Source organism: Oncorhynchus gorbuscha, linkage group LG09, assembly GCF_021184085.1.
Source record: "Oncorhynchus gorbuscha isolate QuinsamMale2020 ecotype Even-year linkage group LG09, OgorEven_v1.0, whole genome shotgun sequence".
NCBI lineage: Eukaryota > Metazoa > Chordata > Actinopteri > Salmoniformes > Salmonidae > Oncorhynchus > Oncorhynchus gorbuscha.
Window position 1 is genome coordinate 98,668,591 of NC_060181.1, and position 22,272 is coordinate 98,690,862.

General features: G+C 46.3%; 1 protein-coding gene across 1 annotated transcript; it reads left to right on the forward strand.

Moving 5' to 3' along the window:
• The first annotated feature begins 180 nt into the window (after window positions 1–180).
• Window positions 181–4,746, forward strand: LOC124043043 (small ubiquitin-related modifier 3-like). The gene is made up of 4 exons (XM_046361226.1): window positions 181–318; window positions 3,048–3,176; window positions 3,499–3,570; window positions 3,688–4,746. The coding sequence occupies exons 1-4, from the start codon at window positions 298–300 to the stop codon at window positions 3,787–3,789; spliced, it is 324 nt and encodes a 107-aa protein (XP_046217182.1). The 5' UTR covers window positions 181–297; the 3' UTR covers window positions 3,790–4,746.
• The last annotated feature ends 17,526 nt before the right edge of the window (window positions 4,747–22,272 follow it).

Below are 22,272 nucleotides of genomic sequence, written 5' to 3' on the forward strand. Positions count from 1 at the left end.
TTAACGAACATGTATCTTTACACACTTCATACATTGATTTATCCAGGTGATAGAATAAGCTGTCGAATTGAGCTTTTAATTCACGGGAGCGCGCATTAAACCGATTTGCGCGCTCGCGTGAGCACGGTCACGAAAAAAATATTGACACGTGACCCAGGGAACCAATTAGAGTTTAAAACCCCTATGCTCGCTCCCGGTCGACAAACAGAAGACGGAGAGAGTTGGGGAAAAATAAGCGCAAACATTTAGCAATCTGTCCGTAAATTAGTACATATCAGAGCATTAACTAGCTACACAATGTCTGAAGAAAAGCCAAAGGTAAGAAATGTTGTGTGTGATTGAATATTTTCCGTATTTTCTTGTCGAGGATACTAATATGTTGGTGATAACGGTAGGTTGCCAGATTCCGATTTGAGCGGGTAAAAAGAGAAAACAAAGGTTGTTTGATTTGTGGACATTTTGTAACGTTTTGCGTATAGAAAATTTGGGCTAACTAGCCAGTTATCTGAGATGTAGTGTACTATTTATCTATTCCTGTTTTTGTAAAGTGTTGGTTTTCAGTGAAACAGCGCCATTGTGACTTTTCTGCGCCCGTTGGAGTAGAGACCAACGGCGTTATCACTCTGCGGCTTTATGAGCTAACTAGCTAGCATGCTAACGTTAGCTGGAGCTGCCACCCTACTGATGGCTGACCAGTTAGCTGGAGCCACCCTACTGATGGCTGACCAGTTAGCTGGAGCTGATGGCTGACCAGTTAGCTGTAGCTGCCGCCCTACTGATGGCTGACCAGTTAGCTGGAGCTGCCACCCTACTGATGGCTGACCAGTTAGCTGGAGCTGCCGCCCTACTGATGGCTGACCAGTTAGCTGGAGCTGCCACCCTACTGATGGCTGACCAGTTAGCTGGAGCTGCCACCCTACTGATGGCTGACCAGTTAGCTGGAGCTGCCACCCTACTGATGGCTGAGATGGAGCTGCCACCCTACTGATGGCTGACCAGTTAGCCATCTAGTTAGATGGAGCTGCCGCCCTACTGATGGCTGACCAGTTATCTGGAGCTGCCACCCTACTGATGGCTGACCAGTTAGCCATCTAGTTAGATGGAGCTGCCGCCCTACTGATGGCTGACCAGTTAGCCATCTAGTTAGATGGAGTTGCCGCCCTACTGATGGCTGACCAGTTAGCCATCTAGTTAGCTGGAGCTGCCCTACTGATGGCTGACCAGTTAGCCCTACTACTGATGGCTGACCAGTTAGCTGGAGCTGCAACCCTACTGATGGCTGACCAGTTAGCTGGAGCTGCCGCCCTACTGATGGCTGACCAGTTAGCCATCTAGTTAGATAGCTGCCGCCCTACTGATGGCTGACCAGTTAGCCATCTAGTTAGATGGAGCTGCCGCCCTACTGATGGCTGACCAGTTAGCCATCTAGTTAGATGGCCCTACTGATGGCTGACCAGTTAGCCATCTAGTTAGATGGAGCTGCTGCCCTACTGATGGCTGACCAGTTAGCCATCTAGTTAGATGGAGCTGCCGCCCTACTGATGGCTGACCAGTTAGCCATCTAGTTAGATGGAGCTGCCGCCCTACTGATGGCTGACCAGTTAGCCATCTAGTTAGATGGAGCTGCCGCCCTACTGATGGCTGACCAGTTAGCCATCTAGTTAGATGGAGCTGCCGCCCTACTGATGGCTGACCAGTTAGCCATCTAGTTGATGGAGCTGCCGCCCTACTGATGGCTGACCAGTTAGCCATCTAGTTAGATGGAGCTGCCGCCCTACTGATGGCTGACCAGTTAGCCATCTAGTTAGATGGAGCTGCCGCCCTACTGATGGCTGACCAGTTAGCCATCTAGTTAGAGCTGCCGCCCTACTGATGGCTGACCAGTTAGCCATCTAGTTAGATGGAGCTGCCGCCCTACTGATGGCTGACCAGTTAGCCATCTAGTTAGATGGAGCTGCCGCCCTACTGATGGCTGACCCATCAGTTAGATGGAGCTGCCGCCCTACTGATGGCTGACCAGTTAGCCATCTAGTTAGATGGAGCTGCCGCCCTACTGATGGCTGACCAGTTAGCCATCTAGTTAGATGGATGGAGCTGACCAGTTACCCATCTAGTTAGATGGACTGATGGCTGACCAGTTAGCCATCTAAGTTAACCCTACATGGCTAAGTTAACATGGCTCTTGTTGTTGTTAGAGCTAACTAGCTAAACTATTGCTAGCTACAAAGGCTAAACACAAATGTTTGACACCGAGATATTAACTCGCCGACAGACTGATCTCGTCAACCTACCAGTGCTGTTATGCTCGTCCTACACTGCCGTTTTTGTGACAATGTTGTGTAATTGTGCGATGCAGGGCTCCCTTACAAAAGAGAAACTGTGTCCCAATGGGACTCTGCTAAAATGAAGGTACATTAAAATACAACCGTTAGCAGTGTGGTAGCTAACGTAGTTTTATTAGATGGAGTTGCCGTGACTAGTTTAGCTAACATCTTCATGTTACAATGCCCGTCGAGTAGCTTTAATTTTAGCCAAAAAGTTTGCTCCATCTAATGCATAACATTAACTGTTAGACTGTAGCTTTTAAGCTGGGCCCGAGAAATTGAGAAACTGCTTCCATCTCAAGGCCATCAGACTGTTAAACGGCCATCACTAACATTGAGAGGTTGCCCACATTGAGACTCAAATCACGGTTCATTTTAAATGTCACTCTAATGTTTACATATCTTACATTACTCATATCACCTGTATATACAGTATTTTATACCATCTACTGCATCTTGCCTATGCCACTCGGTCCATCGCTTATCCATACTTGTATGTACATATTCTCGTTCACCCCTTTAGATGTGTGTATTAGGTAGTTGTGAAATTGTTAGATATTACTGCACTGTCGGAACTAGAAGCACAAGCATTTCCCTACACTCGCATTAACATCTGCTAACCATGTGTTATATCACCTATAAACTGTGATTTTTATTTTATTTGATATAAACAATGTAGCTATTGTCTCTGAAATGCACCCGTTCCCCACTGTTTTTTTTCAGGAAGGAGTGAAGACTGAAAACGACCACATCAACCTTAAGGTTGCAGGTCAAGATGGGTCAGTAGTCCAGTTCAAAATTAAAAGGCACACTCCGCTCAGCAAGCTGATGAAGGCGTACTGCGAAAGACAGGTGAGGCTGTCCTTAAAGTTTACATTCATTGGTCCTTCTGTAGCTCAGTTGGTAGAGCATGGCGCTTGTAACGCCAGGGTAGTGGGTTCGATTCCCGGGACCACCCATACGTAGAATGTATGCACACATGACTGTAAGTCGCTTTGGATAAAAGCGTCTGCTAAATGGCATATATTATTATATTATCTGTCTACTTTTCTGCTCGTATAAGACAATGTTAAGCTTTGAGGCTGATTGTACAACCTTACAGGGCAACTCCTGACCACAGTAACTTGCTAGATGAGCCTGACATTGTTTTCTCTCCCCTCATATTTTATTTCAGGGTTTGTCAATTAGACAGATACGGTTTAGGTTTGACGGACAGCCAATCAACGAGACCGACACACCTGCACAGGTCGGTGACACTCACTTTCGGTGTAGTCCTCTGTAATGCAAAAGATTCAGACGAAGTTATAACGTGTACATATGGAGTTACAAGTACACTGACCATTCTATGTATTTGTGTTGGCAGCTTGAGATGGAAGACGAGGATACTATTGATGTATTTCAACAACAGACCGGAGGAGGCTCCTTCCTCTCAGAGGCTTCTCTTAAAGGTGTATGGACCCTCTGAGGCGCCTCCCCCTCTGAGGACAGAAACACAGTTGATGAGCAGCAACTTTTTTTTATTAAATAATGGTCCCACTTTTTTTTTGTGATTGATCTGCTCGTAGCCATGGTCTTATTCTTTTCAAGCTGGATTTCATGCCACCAATCCACAAATGTCTTGTTTATATTCATATTGAGGATGGACTATAAACTGCTTGTTTTGGAGAATATGTGTTTGTTTCACACATGAGACAATGGGGATGTGGGGGGGTTCAACTCATTCAGGTTTTGTCCCAAATAGCACCCTATTCCTCTTATAGTGCTCTACACTAAACAAAGTAGTGCACTATAGGGTGCCATTTGGGACACATTAAATCTACCATATGTTGAGGGACTTAGTGTTGAACAGGTCTCATAATATGCAAAAATTTTATTTTTTTGTCTGCTGTTTTTAAGTACATTTTGCAAAATATGCAGTCCAAGTGATTAATTGTAATTTTAAACCTGTGCAGTGTGTTGAAGGAATATTGGTGAATGGGGTGCTCTACTGCTGGTGCCATTTAGATTGAATTGCTTTGTGTCTCTGGAACAAAGGCTTTACTAAAGTGAACAGAAACATCTATGATTGAAAAGCGTTTCAGGTCTATTTTCAACATCGCTTGAAAGAATGCAAATGACCTTTCACATGTCTGTTTGGTTTCTACCCCCCCTCACCCCTTCCACACATATTTAAGGGAAGTAGTTGAGCTCCTGGTTTTAGCCCATCCTCAATCAATATTTTGTGACAAAATAAAAGGGAATCCACAATAACTTCAACATTTGACCTTTTTTGTTTCTAATCAGACTTGATGAATCTTCCCACCTGCCTTCAGACTGTGGTGGACTTGAGTAGGCAGCACGGGTCCACTAGTCCTTATGTTGCTCTAATGATTTGTACATTGTCTTTTACTACTGTATACAATAAATATAGTTTGGTACTCAGCTACCTTGTTTGTTCCTTTTGGCTGTTGTATGAGTGCTGCTGTCTTCCTAGGCCACTTTAGGACATTTCAAACCGTACATCTTATCAAATAGGAAAAAGCACATGGATGGTAATTAACTGTTTGGTCATTCACTTCACACAGAGCAAGTTGAGCAAATCTGTTCTGAGACAGCTGTTTGTGAAGCTACAGTACTTCCAGCAAGGGGTGCTGTCACCTGTTAGTGTTTATTCTTGAGCATTTTCTGGAGGCTGTATTTAACTAGGCAAGTCCGTTAAGAACCCATTCTTAACAGCCTACCATCAAAACCTGTCTAGAAATGACGGTAAGTCGTAGCCATAAATTAAAGGAAGCTTAGCTATTATTTCACAAAAATAATCAGCGTTTCAATGACCGTGGACAGTGAAACCCTACACTTTTTCAATACCTGCAGGAATTCTCTTGATTTTACTTGTTACATCGTCAAATGCAATAAGACCTGAGTAGGTAGAAACTCATTCACTTCAATACGACCCCCTGATTAGGTAGAAACTCATTCCCTCTACAGAGAGAAGCTATGTGCAGTTTGAACAAATCTTTCCAGTGAACTTAGTGTAGAGGTTAGACACAGCCAAGTCACCTAGCAGTTTCATTGACCTGTTCCCACTTGAATAGTTCCTGTACTGCACTCTATCTGCAGGTATACTGCACTGACTGCAATCTTTTCAATAAGGGAACATTCTACATTCTGAGAATTATCTGGCTCCTGTGGTAGAACCAAAAACAGTCACCTCTGGTAGAACCAAAAACAGTCACCTCTGGTAGAACCAAAAACGGTCAACTCTGGTAGAACCAAAACTGTCAACTCTGGTAGAACCAAAACGGTCAACTCTGGTAGAACCAATAACAGTCAACTCTGGTAGAACCAATAACAGTCAACTCTGGTAGAACCAATAACAGTCAACTCTGGTAGAACCAATAACAGTCAACTCTGGCAGAACCAAAAACGGTCAACTCTGGTAGAACCAAAAACAGTCAACTCTGGTAGAACCAAAAACAGTCAACACGGTCAACTCTGTGGTAGAACCAAAAACAGTCAACTGGTAGAACCAAAAACGGTCAACTCTGGTAGAACCAAAAACGGTCAACTCTGGTAGAACCAAAAACGGTCAACTCTGGTAGAACCAAAAACGGTCAACTCTGGTAGAACCAAAACGGTCAACTCTGGTAGAACCAAAAACGGTCAACTCTGTGGTAGAACCAAAAACAGTCAACTCTGGTAGAACAAAAAACGGTCAACTCTGGTAGAACCAAAAACGGTCAACTCTGGTAGAACCAAAAACGGTCAACTCTGGTAGAACAAAAAACGGTCAACTCTGGTAGAACCAAAAACGGTCAACTCTGGTAGAACCAAAAACGGTCAACTCTGGTAGAACCAAAAACAGTCAACTCTGGTAGAACCAAAAACGATCAACTCTGTGGTAGAACCAAAAATGGTCAACTCTGTGGTAGAACCAAAAACGGTCAACTCTGGTAGTACTGTGGCACCTGCTGGACACGCTCACCATCCACTAAACTAGGAGACTACTCCTCCGGCCACACGGTGGCGCTGTCTGTGTATGAAGGGATTCTCTTTTTACATAGCAGCGTCGGCAAGGTTCCTCTGTTTTGATGTTAAAGAGGTAAAGTTTACTGTTTTGAATCCTGTTGCGAGGAAGTGTTTGGGATCATCAAAAGGAGTTCAATAAATATCATGCATATGTTTCATTTGTTACAGAAAGCGTTTGTTTACATTCACAGTATGTTTCGAAGGATCTGCTTTTAAAGGTAGGAGAGCTGTCTACTTGCTATCTTGATTGTGAGCTAACTAGTTTAGAGTATGATTCATCTGACCGTAAACTAGCTCTAGCTAGATAGCCAACTAACGCTAACGTTGCTTTGCAAGCTGATTATGAGAGCTCATCTCGCCAATGTCAGAACTACCTTGCTATGCTACAAGCTACTGATCTTGGCGAAGCGGTCTCACTGCAGTCCCTGGTTCGAATCCTGGCTGCATCACATCCGGCCGTGATTGGGAGTCCCATAGCGGTGTATGGGGTTCTGCCTGCTTCAATGTTTCGCCTTTTATCGTTGTGGTTCTGCTTACGACTTAATTTTCTGTTGAACTGATATCTCTAACATGAACTTATCTATAGCATTATGAACTGCTGAATAAAGGAGGCTCACAATGTATTGGAGTTTTACTCACTGTCAACATGATCTGACCTGACGCACTTCAAATCAAATGAGGTCTGGACGATATGGAGAAAACATCATATTGTGTGTTTTTTTATTAGACGGTTATACGGTATTTTATGTTTTAGAATAATAAAAGTTAAACATGTTCTTTATGAGTAGTGCGTGACCCTAGGGTGTACATTCTGAGTGTTATATACTGTTCAATTAAACTTCAACCCCAAATTATTTTCAGCATTTAAATCTATTTCTGCATTTCCTGCACTCATGTGAGATCATTTCCACACTGCCACGTAGGGCTGGACGATATGGGCAAACAATCTAGGCCTTATTTTTAAACACATGTTGGAATTGCAATTTGACTTGTGATTTAGAGCAAAACACTTGGGTGAACTGTTGGAATCGTGGAAAATAATTATTATTTAAATTCTATAGTTATAAGTTGGCACTTCGAATACAATTTGACATGACAACAAATTAAAATGCCAGGGAGGAGTTATTGCCACAGGGAAGGAACCACAGTGTTTACAAGTGTTTCCTAGGGGACCCTATAATTTTTCACTACATGTTTTCACTTAGCTACTTCATGAAGTTAACATATTCTTGCTTAGCGTGTTCCTCTTTGATTTAGGTTTACAACATCACTGGTATTATCAGTCCCTTTGGAAGGCTGTACCTTATTCTAAAATTGATTAAATCGTTTTTTTTCCCTCAATCTATACACACTACCCCACAAAAACAGGTTATTAGAGATTTTTGCTAATTTATTACACAAAAAAAAAATCACATTAACATAATTATTCAGACCCTTTACTCAGTACTTTGTTGAAGCACCTTTGGCAGCGATTACAGCCTCCAGTCTTCTTGGGTATGACTCTACAAGCTTGGTACACCTGTATTTGGGGAGTTTCTCCCATTCTTCTCTACAGATCCTCTCAAGCTCTGTCAGGTTGGATGGGGAGTGTCGCTGCACAGCTATTTTCAGGTCTCTCCAGAGATGTTCGATCAGGTTCAAGTCTGGGCTCTGACTGGGCCACTCATGGACACTCAGAGACTTGTCCTGAAGCCACTCCTGTGTTTTCTTGGCTGTGTGCTTAGGGTTGTTGTCCTGTTGGAAGTTGAACCTTCGCCCCCAATCTGAGGTCCTGAGGGCTCTGGAGCAGGTTTTCATTAACAATCTCTCAGTACTTTGCTCTGTTCATCTTTGCCTTGATCCTGATTAGTCTCCCAGTCTCTGCCGCTGGAAAACACACCCACAGCATGATGCTGCCACCACCATGCTTCACAATAGGGATGGTGCCACCACCATGCTTCACCGTAGGGATGGTGCCAGGTTTCCTCCAGACGTGACACTTGACATTCAGGTCAAAGAGTTCAATCTTGGTTTCATCAGACCAGAGAATCTTGTTTCTCATGGTCTGAGAGTCCTTTAGGTGCCTTTTGGCAAACTCCAAGCGGGCTGTCATGTGCCTTTTACTGAGGAGTGGCTTCCGTCTGGCCACTCTACCATAAAGGCCTGATTGGTGGAGTGCTGCAGAGATGGTTGTCCTTCTAGAAGGTTCTCCCATCTCCACAGAGGAACTCTGTCAAAATGACCATCCGTTTCTTGGTCACCTCCCTGTCCAAAGCCCTTCTCCCCCGATTGCTCAGTTTGGCCTGGTGGCCAGCTTTAGGAAGACTGTTGGTGGTTCCAAACTTCTTCCATTTAAGAATGATGGAGGCCATTGTGTTCTTGGGGACCTTCAATGCTCAGAATGATGGAGGCCACCTTCAATGCTGCAGAATGATGGAGGCCACTGTGTTCTTGGGGACCTTCAATGCTCAGAATGATGGAGGCCATGCTGCAGAATGATGGAGGCCACTGTGTTCTTGGGGACCTTCAATGCTGCAGAATGATGGAGGCCACTGTGTTCTTGGGGACCTTCAATGCTGCAGAATGATGGAGGCCACTGTGTTCTTGGGGACCTTCAATGCTGCAGAATGATGGAGGCCATAGGGGACCTTCAATGCTGCAGAATGATGGAGGCCACTGTGTTCCTGGGGACCTTCAATGCTGCAGAAATGTTTTGTCTCAGATCTGTGCCTTGCTACCATCCTGTCTCAGAGCTCTACGGACAAATCTTTCAACCTCATGGCTTGGTTTTTGCTCTGACATGCGCTGTCAACTGTGGAACCTTAAATAGACAGGTTTGTGCCTTTCCAAATCATGTCCGATTAATTTAATTTACCACAGGTGGACTCCAATCAAGTTCTAGAAACATCTCAGGGATGGTCAATGGAAACAGGATGCACCTGAGGTCAATTTAGAGTCTCATAGCAAAGGGTCTGAATACTTATGTAAATACATTATTTATGTTTTTTATTTTTAATAACTTTGCAAAAATGTCTATAAACCAGTTTTCGGCTTTGTCATTATGGGGTATTGTGTGCAGATAGTGGTGAATTTATTTCAAAAATCCATTTTAGAATAAGTCTATAACGTAACAAAATGTGTAAAAAGACAAGGGGTCTGTATACTTTCCAAAGGCACTGTATAGCTAATTATGTTTTCTCTTACTCAGGGTAGCCTAGTGGTTAGTGTTGGACAAGTAACTGAAAGGTTGCAGATTGAATCCCCAAGCTGACAAGGTACAAATCTGTCATTCTGCCCCTGAACAAGGCAGTTAACCCACTTTTCCTAGGCCGTCATTGTAAATAAGAATTTGTTCTTAACTGACTTGCCTAGTTAAATAAATGTATTCGCTGGCTAGCGATTAGCGTTAGTGGCTAACATGATTTAGGTCCAACTTGCTAAGAAAAGACAAACTAGCTGTTTGCTGATGTAGGAAACACAAACTAATAGTGTCACTATAGAAAACTGGTGGATTTATATTAAGAAGCAAAGTGAAAGCAGCATCGTTGTTGTGTTGACCAGGAAGACTGATTATACAAGTCTCTCTGCATTGACCAGGCAGACTGATTATACAAGTCTCTCTGTGTTGACCAGGCAGACTGATTATACAAGTCTCTCTGTGTTGGCCCTACACCCAGGCAGACTGATTATCCAAGTCTGGCCTCTGCATCCCTACCACAGAAGCAGACTGCTCAGCCCAGTCAAAAGTTCGCTCTCTGTGTGGAACAAACCAGGCAGACTGATTATACAAGTGAAACCCCTCTCTTTAAGGAATACCAGGCAGACTGTAATTATAAAATATTTTAGATGCACTGACCAGGCAGATTTGATTATACTGGATAAAGTCTCTAAATGACTGTGTTGACCAGGCAGACTGATTATACAAGTCTCTCTGTGTTGTGTTGACCAGGCAGACTGAATATACAAGTCTCTCTGTGTTGACCAGGCAGACTGAATATACAAGTCTCTCTCTGTGTTGTGTTGACCAGACAGACTGAATATACAAGTCTCTCTCTGTGTTGACCAGGCAGACTGAATATACAAGTCTCTCTCTGTGTTGTGTTGACCAGGCAGACTGATTATACAAGTCTCTCTGTGCTGCATTGACCAGGCAGACTGATTATACAAGTCTCTCTGTGTTGACCAGGCAGACTGAATATACAAGTCTCTCTCTGTGTTGTGTTGACCAGGCAGACTGATTATACAAGTCTCTCTGTGCTGCATTGACCAGGCAGACTGATTATACAAGTCTCTCTGTGTTGACCAGGCAGACTGATTATACAAGTCTCTCTGTGTTGTGTTGACCAGGCAGACTGAATATACAAGTCTCTCTCTGTGTTGTGTTGACCAGGCAGACTGATTATACAAGTCTCTCTCTGTGCTGCATTGACCAGGTAGACTGAATATACAAGTCTCTCTGTGTTGACCAGGCAGACTGATTATACAAGTCTCTCTGTGTTGACCAGGCAGACTGATTATACAAGTCTCTCTGTGTTGTGTTGACCATGCAGACTGAATATACAAGTCTCTCTGTGTTGTGTTGACCAGGCAGACTGAATATACAAGTCTCTCTGTGTTGTGTTGACCAGGCAGACTGAATATACAAGTCTCTCTGTGTTGTGTTGACCAGGCAGACTGAATATACAAGTCTCTCTCTGTGTTGTGTTGACCAGACAGACTGATTATACAAGTCTCTCAGTGCTGCATTGACGAGGCAGACTGATTATACAAGTCTCTCTGTGTTGTGTTGACCAGGCAGACTGAATATACAAGTCTCTCTGTGTTGTGTTGACCAGGCAGACTGATTATACAAGTCTCTCTGTGTTGACCAGGCAGACTGATTATACAAGTCTCTCTGTGTTGTGTTGACCAGGCAGACTGAATATACAAGTCTCTCTCTGTGTTGTGTTGACCATGCAGACTGAGTACAATTCTCTCTCTGTGCTGCATTGACCAGGCAGACTGAATATACAAGTCTCTCTGTGTTGACCAGGCAGACTGAATATACAAGTCTCTGTGTTGACCAGGCAGACTGAATATACAAGTCTGTCTGTGTTGTGTTGACCATGCAGACTAACGATAACATAGCTATATACACAGGGTACCAGTACTGAGTCAATGAGAAACGATAACATGGCTATATACACAGGGCAGACTGAGTCAATGAGTAACGATAACATGGCTATATACACAGGGTACCAGTCTGTGATAGCATGGCTATATACACAGGGTACCAGTACCGAGTCAATGAGTAACGATAACATGGCTATATACACAGGGTACCAGTACTGAGTCAATGAGTAACGATAACATGGCTATATACACAGGGTACCAGTACTGAGTCAATGAGTAACGATAACATGGCTATATACACAGGGTACCAGTACTGAGTCAACGTGCAGGGGTATGAGGTAATTGAGGTAGGTATGTACATATAACTAGGAATAAAGTGACTAGGCAACAGGATAGATAATAAACAGTAGCAGCAGTGAAGTAGCAGCAGTGAATGTGAGGAGTCAACAGAGTTGGGGCAGAAAGGGTTGATGCAGACCGTCCAGGTAGATGTTTGGTTACTATTCAACTAACTACTTATCAGTCTCATGGGGGTAGAAGTTACTATTCAACTAACTACTTATCAGTCTCATGGGGTAGATGTTTGGTTACTATTCAACTAGTTATCAGTCTCATGTCATTAGAAGCTGTTTGGTTACTATTCAACTAACTACTTATCAGTCTCATGTCATGGGGGTAGAAGCTGTTTGGTTACTATTCAACTAACTACTTATCATTCAACTATTCAACTACTAGTTATCAGTCTCATGGGGGTAGAAGTTTGGTTACTATTCAACTAACTACTTATCAGTCTTTGCTGTTGGTTACTATTCAACTAACTAGTTATCAGTCTCATGTCATGGGGGTAGAAGCTGTTTGGTTACTATTCAACTAACTAGTTATATCAGTTCTCTAGTTATCAGTCTCATGGGGGTAGAAGCTGTTTGGTTACTATTCAACTAACTAACTATCAGTCTCATGGTTTGGGGGTAGAAGCTGTTTGGTTACTATTCAACTAACTAGTTATCAGTCCTGAAGCTGTTTGGGTACTATTCAACTAACTAACTATCAGTCTCATGGGGTAGACGCTGTTTGGCTACTATTCAACTAACTAGTTATCAGTCTCATGGGGGTAGAAGTCTCATGGTTTGGGGTAGAAGCTGTTTGGTTACTATTCAACTAACTAGTTATCAGTCTCATGGGGTGTTTGGTTACTATTCAATTCAACTAACTATCACTATCAGTTACTATTCAACTAACTAGTTATCAGTTTGGGGGAAGCTGTTTGGTTACTATTCAACTAACTAACTATCAGTCTCATGGTTTGGGGGTAGAAGCTGTTTGGTTACTATTCAACTAACTAACTATCAGTCTCATGGTTTGGGGGTAGAAGCTGTTCGGGGTCCTGTTGGTTCCAGACTTGGGGCATCGGCATCGGTTTGGACCATGATACATCCTCAGTGATGTGAGAGGGGTTTGACTTGTAATTCCTCCCCAGCTTCCTGAGTCTCTGGGGCGGGTTGACTGTCTAGGACCAGGATGGAGACGGCGCTGTTGGATGGCTGGAAGGAGGAGAGGGCGGAGCTGAGGGCGGAGGTGTCTCGCCTGCAGAATGAGCTGGCTGAGAGTCACGCTGAGAGAGAGGAGCTGGAGTCACGTGCCCAGGCCCTCACAGACCGGGTGAGTCCCCACCTCCCCAGGCCCTCACAGACAGGGTGAGTCTCCACCTCCCCAGGCCCTCACAGACAGGGTGAGTCCCCACCTCCCCAGGCCCTCACAGACAGGGTGAGTCCCCACCTCCCCAGGCCCTCACAGACAGTGTGAGTCCCCACCTCCCCAGGCCCTCACAGACAGGGTGAGTCCCCACCTCCCCAGGCCCTCACAGACAGGGTGAGTCCCCACCTCCCGAGGCCCTCACAGGCAGGGTGAGTCCCCACCTCCCCAGGCCCTCACAGACAGGGTGAGTCCCCACCTCCCCAGGCCCTCACAGACAGGGTGAGTCCCCACCTCCCCAGGCCCTCCAGACAGGGTGAGTCCCCACCTCCCCAGGCCCTCACAGACAGGGTGAGTCCCCACCTCCCCAGGCCCTCACAGACAGGGTGAGTCCCCACCTCCCCAGGCCCTCACAGACAGGGTGAGTCCCCACCTCCCCAGGCCCTCACAGACAGGGTGAGTCCCCACCTCCCCAGGCCCTCACAGACAGGGTGAGTCCCCACCTCCCCAGGCCCTCACAGACAGGGTGAGTCCCCACCTCCCCAGACCCTCACAGACAGGGTGAGTCCCCACCTCCCCAGGCCCTCACAGACAGGGTGAGTCCCCACCTCCCCAGGCCCTCACAGACAGGGTGAGTCCCCACCTCCCCAGGCCCTCACAGACAGGGTGAGTCCCCACCTCCCCAGGCCCTCACAGACAGGGTGAGTCCCCACCTCCCCAGGCCCTCACAGACAGGGCGAGTCCCCACCTCCCCAGGCCCTCACATTTGAACTCGTCTTTTGGGACCAGACCTCAACACTGTTGAGTGGAGAATGGGTTGAGTTCTGGTCTTCTGGAGAAACCTACATTTTCTGGAGTCGAGGCTTTCTTTTAGGACGGACCCCATTTAGTGGACTGGTTGGTTGTTTGGTCGTTACGCTTTTGGTCAACCCAGATTGTTTTGGTCGAGCAGTAACAATATATATATATATAAATACATACAGTTGAAGTGGGAAGTTTACATACACCTTAGCCAAATACATTTAAACTCAGTTTTACACAATTCCTGACATTTAATCCTAGTAAATATTCCCTGTTTTAGGTCAGTTAGGATCACCACTTTATTTTCAGATTGTGAAATGTCAGAATAATAGTAGAGAGAATGATTTATTTCAGCTTTTATTTCTTTCATCACATTCCCAGTGGGTCAGAAGTTTACATATCATTGTCCATCTGCATTGGAACACAGGAGTGATGGTTGCTGATAATGGGCCTCTGTGCGACCTATGTCGATATTCCATTAAAAATCAGCTGTTTCCAGCTACAATAGTAATTTACAACATTAACCATGTCTACACTGTATTTATGATCAATTTGATGATATTTGAATAGACAAAAAAAATGTGCTTTTCTTTAAAAAACAAGGACATTTCTAAGTGACCCCAAACGTTTTGAACAGCAGTGTAACTAACTCTCTGTCTCTATCCCCTGGTTAGCTGTCCCAGTCCCTGGACCCGTCCCTGTGTGTGCGCCCGGACAGTGACCTGAGAAGGAAGATGAGAGATGGCAGAGAGAGGGAGGCCCGGCAGGCTCTACTCATCCACAAACTGCAGAACAAGGTCTGGGTTTAAAGGGTTGGCGCTGTGGGGCTATAATGGACTTGTACATGGCAATGGGGCGGCAGGGTAGCCTAGTGGTTAGAGTGTAGAGGCGGCATGGTAGCCTAGTGGTTAGAGTGTAGAGGCGGCAGGGTAGCCTAGTGGTTAGAGTGTAGAGGCGGCAGGTAGCCTAGTGGTTAGAGTGTAGAGGCGGCAGGTAGCCTAGTGGTTAGAGTGTAGGGGTGGCAGGGTAGCCTAGTGGTTAGAGTGTAGGGGTGGCAGGGTAACCTAGTGGTTAGAGTGTAGGGGCGGCAGGGTAACCTAGTGGTTAGAGTGTAGGGGTGGCAGGGTAACCTAGTGGTTAGAGTGTAGGGGCGGCAGGGTAACCTAGTGGTTAGAGTGTAGGGGTGGCAGGTAGCCTAGTGGTTAGAGTGTAGGGGCGGCAGGTAGCCTAGTGGTTAGAGTGTAGGGGCGGCAGGTAGCCTAGTGGTTAGAGTGTAGGGGCGGCAGGTAGCCTACTGGTTAGAGTGGAGGGGCGGCAGGTAGCCTAGTGGTTAGAGTGGAGGGGCGGCAGGGTTTAAAGGGTTGGCGCTGTGGGGCTATAATGGACTTGTAATGGCAATGGGGCGGCAGGGTAGCCTAGTGGTTAGAGCATTGGACTAGTAACCGGAAGGTTGCAAGTTCAAACCCCCGAGCAAATCTGTCGTTCTGCACATGAACAGGCAGTTAACCCACTGTTCCTAGGCCGTCATTGAAAATAAGAATTTGTTCTTAACTGACTTGCCTAGTTACATAAAATATATTTTAAGAGCATACAGTCATCAAGTCAATGATCAGCGACTGGGCAGAATAAAATAATATAATAATATAATATATAATAATATAATAATATAATATATAATATAATATACTAAACATGGCCGTGGAAATAATTGTTGCTCCCTTGTTTACACTGTGATCATATGGTCTGTTGTCAGGTGGTTGAATACCGGGATCGCTGTCAGGGTTTGGAATACCAGGTGAAGACTGAAGAAAGAGAGATCCTGAAACGTGAGGTTAGAGGGAAATCTATCATTGGATGAATACCTTATTTAACCAGGTCCATTAAGATATTGAATCTCTTTTTCAAGCTCTTGATGAAGTGTGTTTAGCTGTAGTTTATTGAATCAGCAGAGAGGAAGAGGCGACACGGATAAAACACATCGGTCTGTTTTTTTTGCCCACCAAGCGATGAGTTGAGAGAGTGTCGAATTTGTTAAAACAAAATATGAATAGCTTATTTGCTATGTGTGGCTTATTTGATCGAATAGAAGTTTTGTAATGATTTGGTCGTTACGAGTGTACTGATATATCTTGAAAACACTTTATATCAGCGTTTTGCCTGGTTGCCACAAGATACCACAGACACAAAGTCATAAACCCATGCTATTTATACTATTTATTTTCTTAAAATGTGATTTTAAACCTAACCCTAACCGCACTGCTAACCTTACGCCTAACCTTAAATTAAGACCGACAAGCAAATGTTTGTTTTCATGACTTTTTATGATGTAGCCATTTTGAATTTGTGGCTGTGGTAACTAGTGGAAACCGTTGTGCCTGTTGTAAACACGCATATCTGCTCTCTTATTGGCTAGAATGGTCCCACCTGATCTCGCCTCCTACCGACTGCCTTCCATTTTTTAAATAATTTCCCCCCCAATGTTAGAGTGGCCACTACAGTATCAAGTCAATAATCTAATGTGTGATATCAGTTAATTTGGGTTTGTCTTCCTCTGTTGTGTTGTTGTGCAGAGGAGGATCAGGGATGAGCACAGTGACTCCTTAGAGAGCGCCCTCATCAGGCTGGAGGAAGAACAGCAGAGGTGAGTGGGACACATCGTGTCTGAAAACTGTGTTAAACAGACACAGAAGATCTAAGGGTGTCTGGGTTGAATAAATCACAGTTAAAGAAGATGTTGTTAACTGTGTCAGAGTGTTGTCAACAAACACTCTTTTCAGACCAGGTAGGTATTAGTCTTCCCAAAGTCAATCCAAAACTTAATTTATTGATAAGACAGAGAGCAGAATGTGCCATCCATGGAGTTAGACTCAACCACTACTTCCATGGTAATCGTCCCAGTCGTTTACTGGCCTACAAGCTACGCAGTAATGATCAATTAACTGATATAGCAACTATTGAATCTGAAACTGTGGAAAACAATCAGAATGAATGAATGAATGAAATATTTTCCTGCTTCTTCATTTGGGAGAGATGTGAATACATCACTAATTTAGCTTTTCTTAAAAAAGGTGTCCTCACTCGCCCATTATGTTTGATAAATATCGATATTAAACTGTTCATCTCCAGACTTACTTACCCAAATAGGTCCACACGGACCAAAGCGGGTTGGGTTAAAACCCGTTTCTCTTCAGATAACCTCGGTCGACTATTACATGTCTTAGATGCTTGATCAGAACCAACAGCTCCTTGGCTGTACTATGTCTCGAGGCAGAAAGAGGTTTTAATAGACTAGATGGTCTGGTCTGCCTTGGAACATATGGGAATTGGCTCCAATTGTATTAATATGATTAAAGTACTATATGCCAATCTATGACTATCTATATGACTATGATATGATATGACTATCTCTCAGCCATAGTTATAACAGGTAATATCTGCTCGGTTTAAAATCACTAGAAGCAGCAGACAAGGTGATGCAATTCTCCTTTGCCATTTTTGTTATACATTGGAACACCTGGCCCAGGCAATTCCTCAATCGAAATAAATAACACCAATTTCCCTCAAATCTACTGATCACTTCATCTCATTATACGCAGATTATATTTTACTATATCTAGACCATGTATCTCAATCACTCCCAAACACATTGAAAATCACAGATCAATTCAGCTTTTATCTCATGTTATAAAGATAATCGGCCCTACTGTTGGATGGTTGGATGGAGGCGTGGGGTTGGAGGAACAGGAAGAGAGGTTGGATGGAGGCGTGGGGTTGGGGGAACAGGAAGAGAGTTGGATGGAGGTGTGGGGTTGGGGGAACAGGCGTGGGGTTGGGGGAAGGAAGAGAGTTGGATGGAGGCGTGGGGTTGGGGGAACAGGAAGAAGAGAGGTTGGGGGAACAGGAAGAGATGGATGGAGGCGTGGGGTTGGGGGAACAGGAAGAGAGTTGGATGGAGGCGTGGGGTTGGGGGAACAGGAAGAGAGGTTGGATGGAGGCGTGGGGTTGGGGGAACAGGGAGAGAGGTTGGATGGAGGCGTGGGGTTGGAGGAACAGGAAGAGAGGTTGGATGGAGGGTTGGGAGAACAGGAAGAGAGGTTGGATGGAGGCGTGGGGTTGGAGGAACAGGAAGAGAGGTTGGATGGAGGCGTGGGGTGGGGGAACAGGAAGAGAGGTTGGATGGAGGCGTGGGGGTTGGGGGAACAGGAAGAGAGGTTGGATGGATGCGTAGGGTTGGGAGAACAGGAAGAGAGGTTGGATGGAGGCGTGGGTTTGGGAGAACAGGAAGAGAGGTTGGATGGAGGCGTGGGGTTGGGGGAACAGGAAGAGAGTTGGATGGAGGCGTGGGGTTGGGGGAACAGGAAGAGAGGTTGGATGGAGGCGTGGGGTTGGGGGAACAGGAAAAGAGGTTGGATGGAGGCGTGGGGTTGGGGGAACAGGAAGAGAGGTTGGATGGAGGCGTGGGGTTGGGGGAACAGGAAGAGAGATTGGATGGAGCCGTGGGGTTGGGGGAACAGGAAGAGAGGTTGGATGGAGGCGTGGGGTTGGGGGAACAGGAAGAGAGGTTGGATGGAGCCGTGGTGTTGGGGGAACAGGAAGAGAGGCGTGGGGTTGGGGGAACAGGAAGAGAGGTTGGATGGAAGCGTGGGGTTGGGGGAACAGGAAGAGAGATTGGATGGAGGCGTGGTGGGAACAGGGGGTGGTGGGAACAGGAAGAGAGGTTGGAAGGAGGCGTGGGGTGGGGGGAACAGGAAGAGAGGTTGGATGGAGGCGTAGGGTTGGGGGAACAGGAAGAGAGATTGGATGGAGGCGTGGGGTGGTGGGAACAGGAAGAGAGGTTGGATGGAGGTGTGGGGTGGGGGAACAGGAAGAGAGGTTGGATGGAGGCGTGGGGTTGGGGGAACAGGAAGAGAGTTGGATGGAGGCGTGGGGTTGGGGGAACAGGAAGAGAGGTTGGATGGAAGCGTGGGGTTGGGGGAACAGGAAGAGAGGTTGGATGGAGGCGTGGGGTTGGGGGAACAGGAAGAGAGTTGGATGGAGGCGTGGGGTTGGGGGAACAGGAAGAGAGGTTGGATGGAGGCGTGGGGTTGGGGGAACAGGAAGAGAGGTTGGATGGAGGCGTGGGGTTGGGGGAACAGGAAGAGAGTTGGATGGAGGCGTGGGGTTGGGGGAACAGGAAGAGAGGTTGGATGGAGGCGTGGGGTTGGGGGAACAGGGAGAGAGGTTGGATGGAGGCGTGGGGTTGGAGGAACAGGAAGAGAGGTTGGATGGAGGGTTGGGAGAACAGGAAGAGAGGTTGGATGGAGGCGTGGGGTTGGATGGAGCGTGGGGTTGGAGGAACAGGAAGAGAGGTTGGATGGAGGCGTGGGGTGGGGGAACAGGAAGAGAGGTTGGATGGAGGCGTGGGGGTTGGGGGAACAGGAAGAGAGGTTGGATGGAGGCGTGGGGGTTGGGGGAACAGGAAGAGAGATTGGATGGAGGCGTGGGGGTTGGGGGAACAGGAAGAGAGGTTGGATGGAGGCGTGGGGGTTGGGGGAACAGGAAGAGAGGTTGGATGGAGGCGTGGGGTTGTGGGAACAGGAAGAGAGGTTGGATGGAGGCGTGGGGTTGGGAGAACAGGAAGAGAGGTTGGATGGAGGCGTGGGGTTGGGAGAACAGGAAGAGAGGTTGGATGGAGGCGTGGGGTTGGGGGAACAGGAAGAGAGGTTGGATGGAGGCGTAGGGTTGGAGGAACAGGAAGAGAGGTTGGATGGAGGCGTGGGGGTTGGGGGAACAGGAAGAGAGGTTGGATGGAGGCGTGGGGTTGTGGGAACAGGAAGAGAGGTTGGATGGAGGCGTGGGGTTGGGGGAACAGGAAGAGAGGTTGGATGGAGGCGTAGGGTTGGAGGAACAGGAAGAGAGGTTGAATGGAGGCGTGGGGGAACAGGAAGTAGGGTGGCTCACCACATTAGGTTTCTTTATCTTTATATAATGACTGTTATAACTTTTACAACTTTTATATGATCAATACTTTATTTTGTTTATGTACTTTTTTCTAAATGTTTTAGTTTGTTTTTGAGTGTCAGCTCACAGGTAAATATAATATAAACTGCTGTTAAATCATAGGAATGTGTCTATAGTACCTGCAACCACCACTATATATATATTTATTTTGTCACAATCAATATAATAAGGTACCGTGACAAGATTGTGACGCTTAATTCCCTTTGGGTGTGTTTGGGTGTGTTTGGGTGTGTTTGGTGTGTGTTTGTGTGTGTTTGGGTATGTTTGGGTGTGTTTGGTGTGTGTTTGGGTGTGTTTGGGTGTGGTTGGGTGTGTTTGGTGTGTGGGTGTGTGTGTTTGGGTGTGTTTGGTGTGTGTTTGGGTATGTTTGGGTGTGTTTGGTGTATGTTTGGGTGTGGTTGGGTGTGTTTGGTGTGTGGTTGGGTGTGTTTGGTGTGTGGGTGTGTGTGTTTGGGTGTGTTTGGTGGTGTTTGGGTATGTTTGGGTGTGTTTGTGTATGTTTGGGTGTGTTTGGTGTGTTTGGGTGTGGTTGGGTGTTTGGGTGTGTTTTGTGTTTGTGAGCAGGAGTGTAGGGCTGGCAGAGCTGAACTCTCTCCTTCGAGGCCAGCTCAGCCAATCAGGCCAGGTAAATGAAGCACTGAGAGAGGACCTTTGCAAACTGACTACCGATTGGTCCAAAGCGGTGGAGGAGGCGGGACTGAGGGAGATGGAGTGGCAGAAAGAGAAAGAGGTAGACTGATTGACATTAGACTGACTAGGAGATGTGTTTCATTGTTGTTTCCTAAGTTACTGGAGTTGTGTCGTCATGCAGGACCATCCCTGTCTTCCTTCCCCTCTTCTCTCTCTCTCTTCTTCTTCAGCGACTGACCGGTCATGTCGACCGGGGGCAGAGTCGTCTGATGTCCATGTGGGGAGATGTGGTCACTCTGAGACGACACTGTCACACTGTGAAGACTGCCACTGACAGGTGAGGTAAACAGATGCCTGGAAAACAATTCAAACCAGTATCTTAAACTCTATCTCTACACGTGTGTCTGAAGTGGCACCCTACTCCCTATATAGTGCACTACTTTTGACTAGAGCTGTGGTTTAAAGAGCCCTATGGCTCTGGTCTAAAGTAATGCACTGCATAGGGATTAGAGTGCCATTCTGGATGTACGTCTGATATATAGTCCAGTTGATAATGATTGTTGTTTGTCTCACCCACAGGGACCTCTGGGAGCTTAGAGCTGAGTTCTCTCGTCTGTCTTCCTCTCTCCTCTCCCACTGTGATTCAGTGGTGTCTCTATCTCTACGGCCCAGTGACCCTACAACCAGCCTCCATCCTGCTCCCCGCTCTGCCTCCGCCCCACCCCACTCCTCCACCCCGGGCTCACCTCCTCTCTCCTCCACCCTAGGCCCTCTCTCCTTGCAGGATCTGGAACACGACCAGAAGGAGAGAGAGCGGGAGAGAGAGGAGAGAGAGAGGGAGCTGACAGAGCTCAGAGCCCTCTATGAAGCTGAGACCCTGCATCTGAATAACAGGTCAGACTAGAAGGTTACTCCAGCCGTAAAGGGAGCCCTGCCTCTGAATAACAGGTCAGACTAGAAGGTTACTCCAGCCGTAAAGGGAGCCCTGCATCTGAATAACAGGTCAGACTAGAAGGTTACTCCAGCCGTAAAGGGAGCCTTGCATCTGAATAACAGGTCAGACTAGAAGGTTACTCCAGCCGTAAAGGGAGCCCTGCCTCTGAATAACAGGTCAGACTAGAAGGTTACTCCAGCCGTAAAGGGAGCCTTGCATCTGAATAACAGGTCAGACTAGAAGGTTACTCCAGCCTAAAAGGTTACTCCAGCCGTAAAGGGAGCCCTGCATCTGAATAACAGGTCAGACTAGAAGGTTACTCCAGCCGTAAAGGGAGCCCTGCCTCTGAATAACAGGTCAGACTAGAAGGTTACTCCAGCCGTAAAGGGAGCCCTGCATCTGAATAACAGGTCAGACTAGAAGGTTACTCCAGCCGTAAAGGGAGCCCTGCATCTGAATAACAGGTCAGACTAGAAGGTTACTCCAGCCGTAAAGGGAGCCCTGCATCTGAATAACAGGTCAGACTAGAAGGTTACTCCAGCCGTAAAGGGAGCCCTGCCTCTGAATAACAGGTCAGACTAGAAGGTTACTCCAGCCGTAAAGGGAGCCCTGCCTCTGAATAACAGGTCAGACTAGAAGGTTACTCCAGCCGTAAAGGGAGCCCTGCCTCTGAATAACAGGTCAGACTAGAAGGTTACTCCAGCCGTAAAGGGAGCCCTGCCTCTGAATAACAGGTCAGACTAGAAGGTTACTCCAGCCGTAAAGGGAGCCCTGCCTCTGAATAACAGGTCA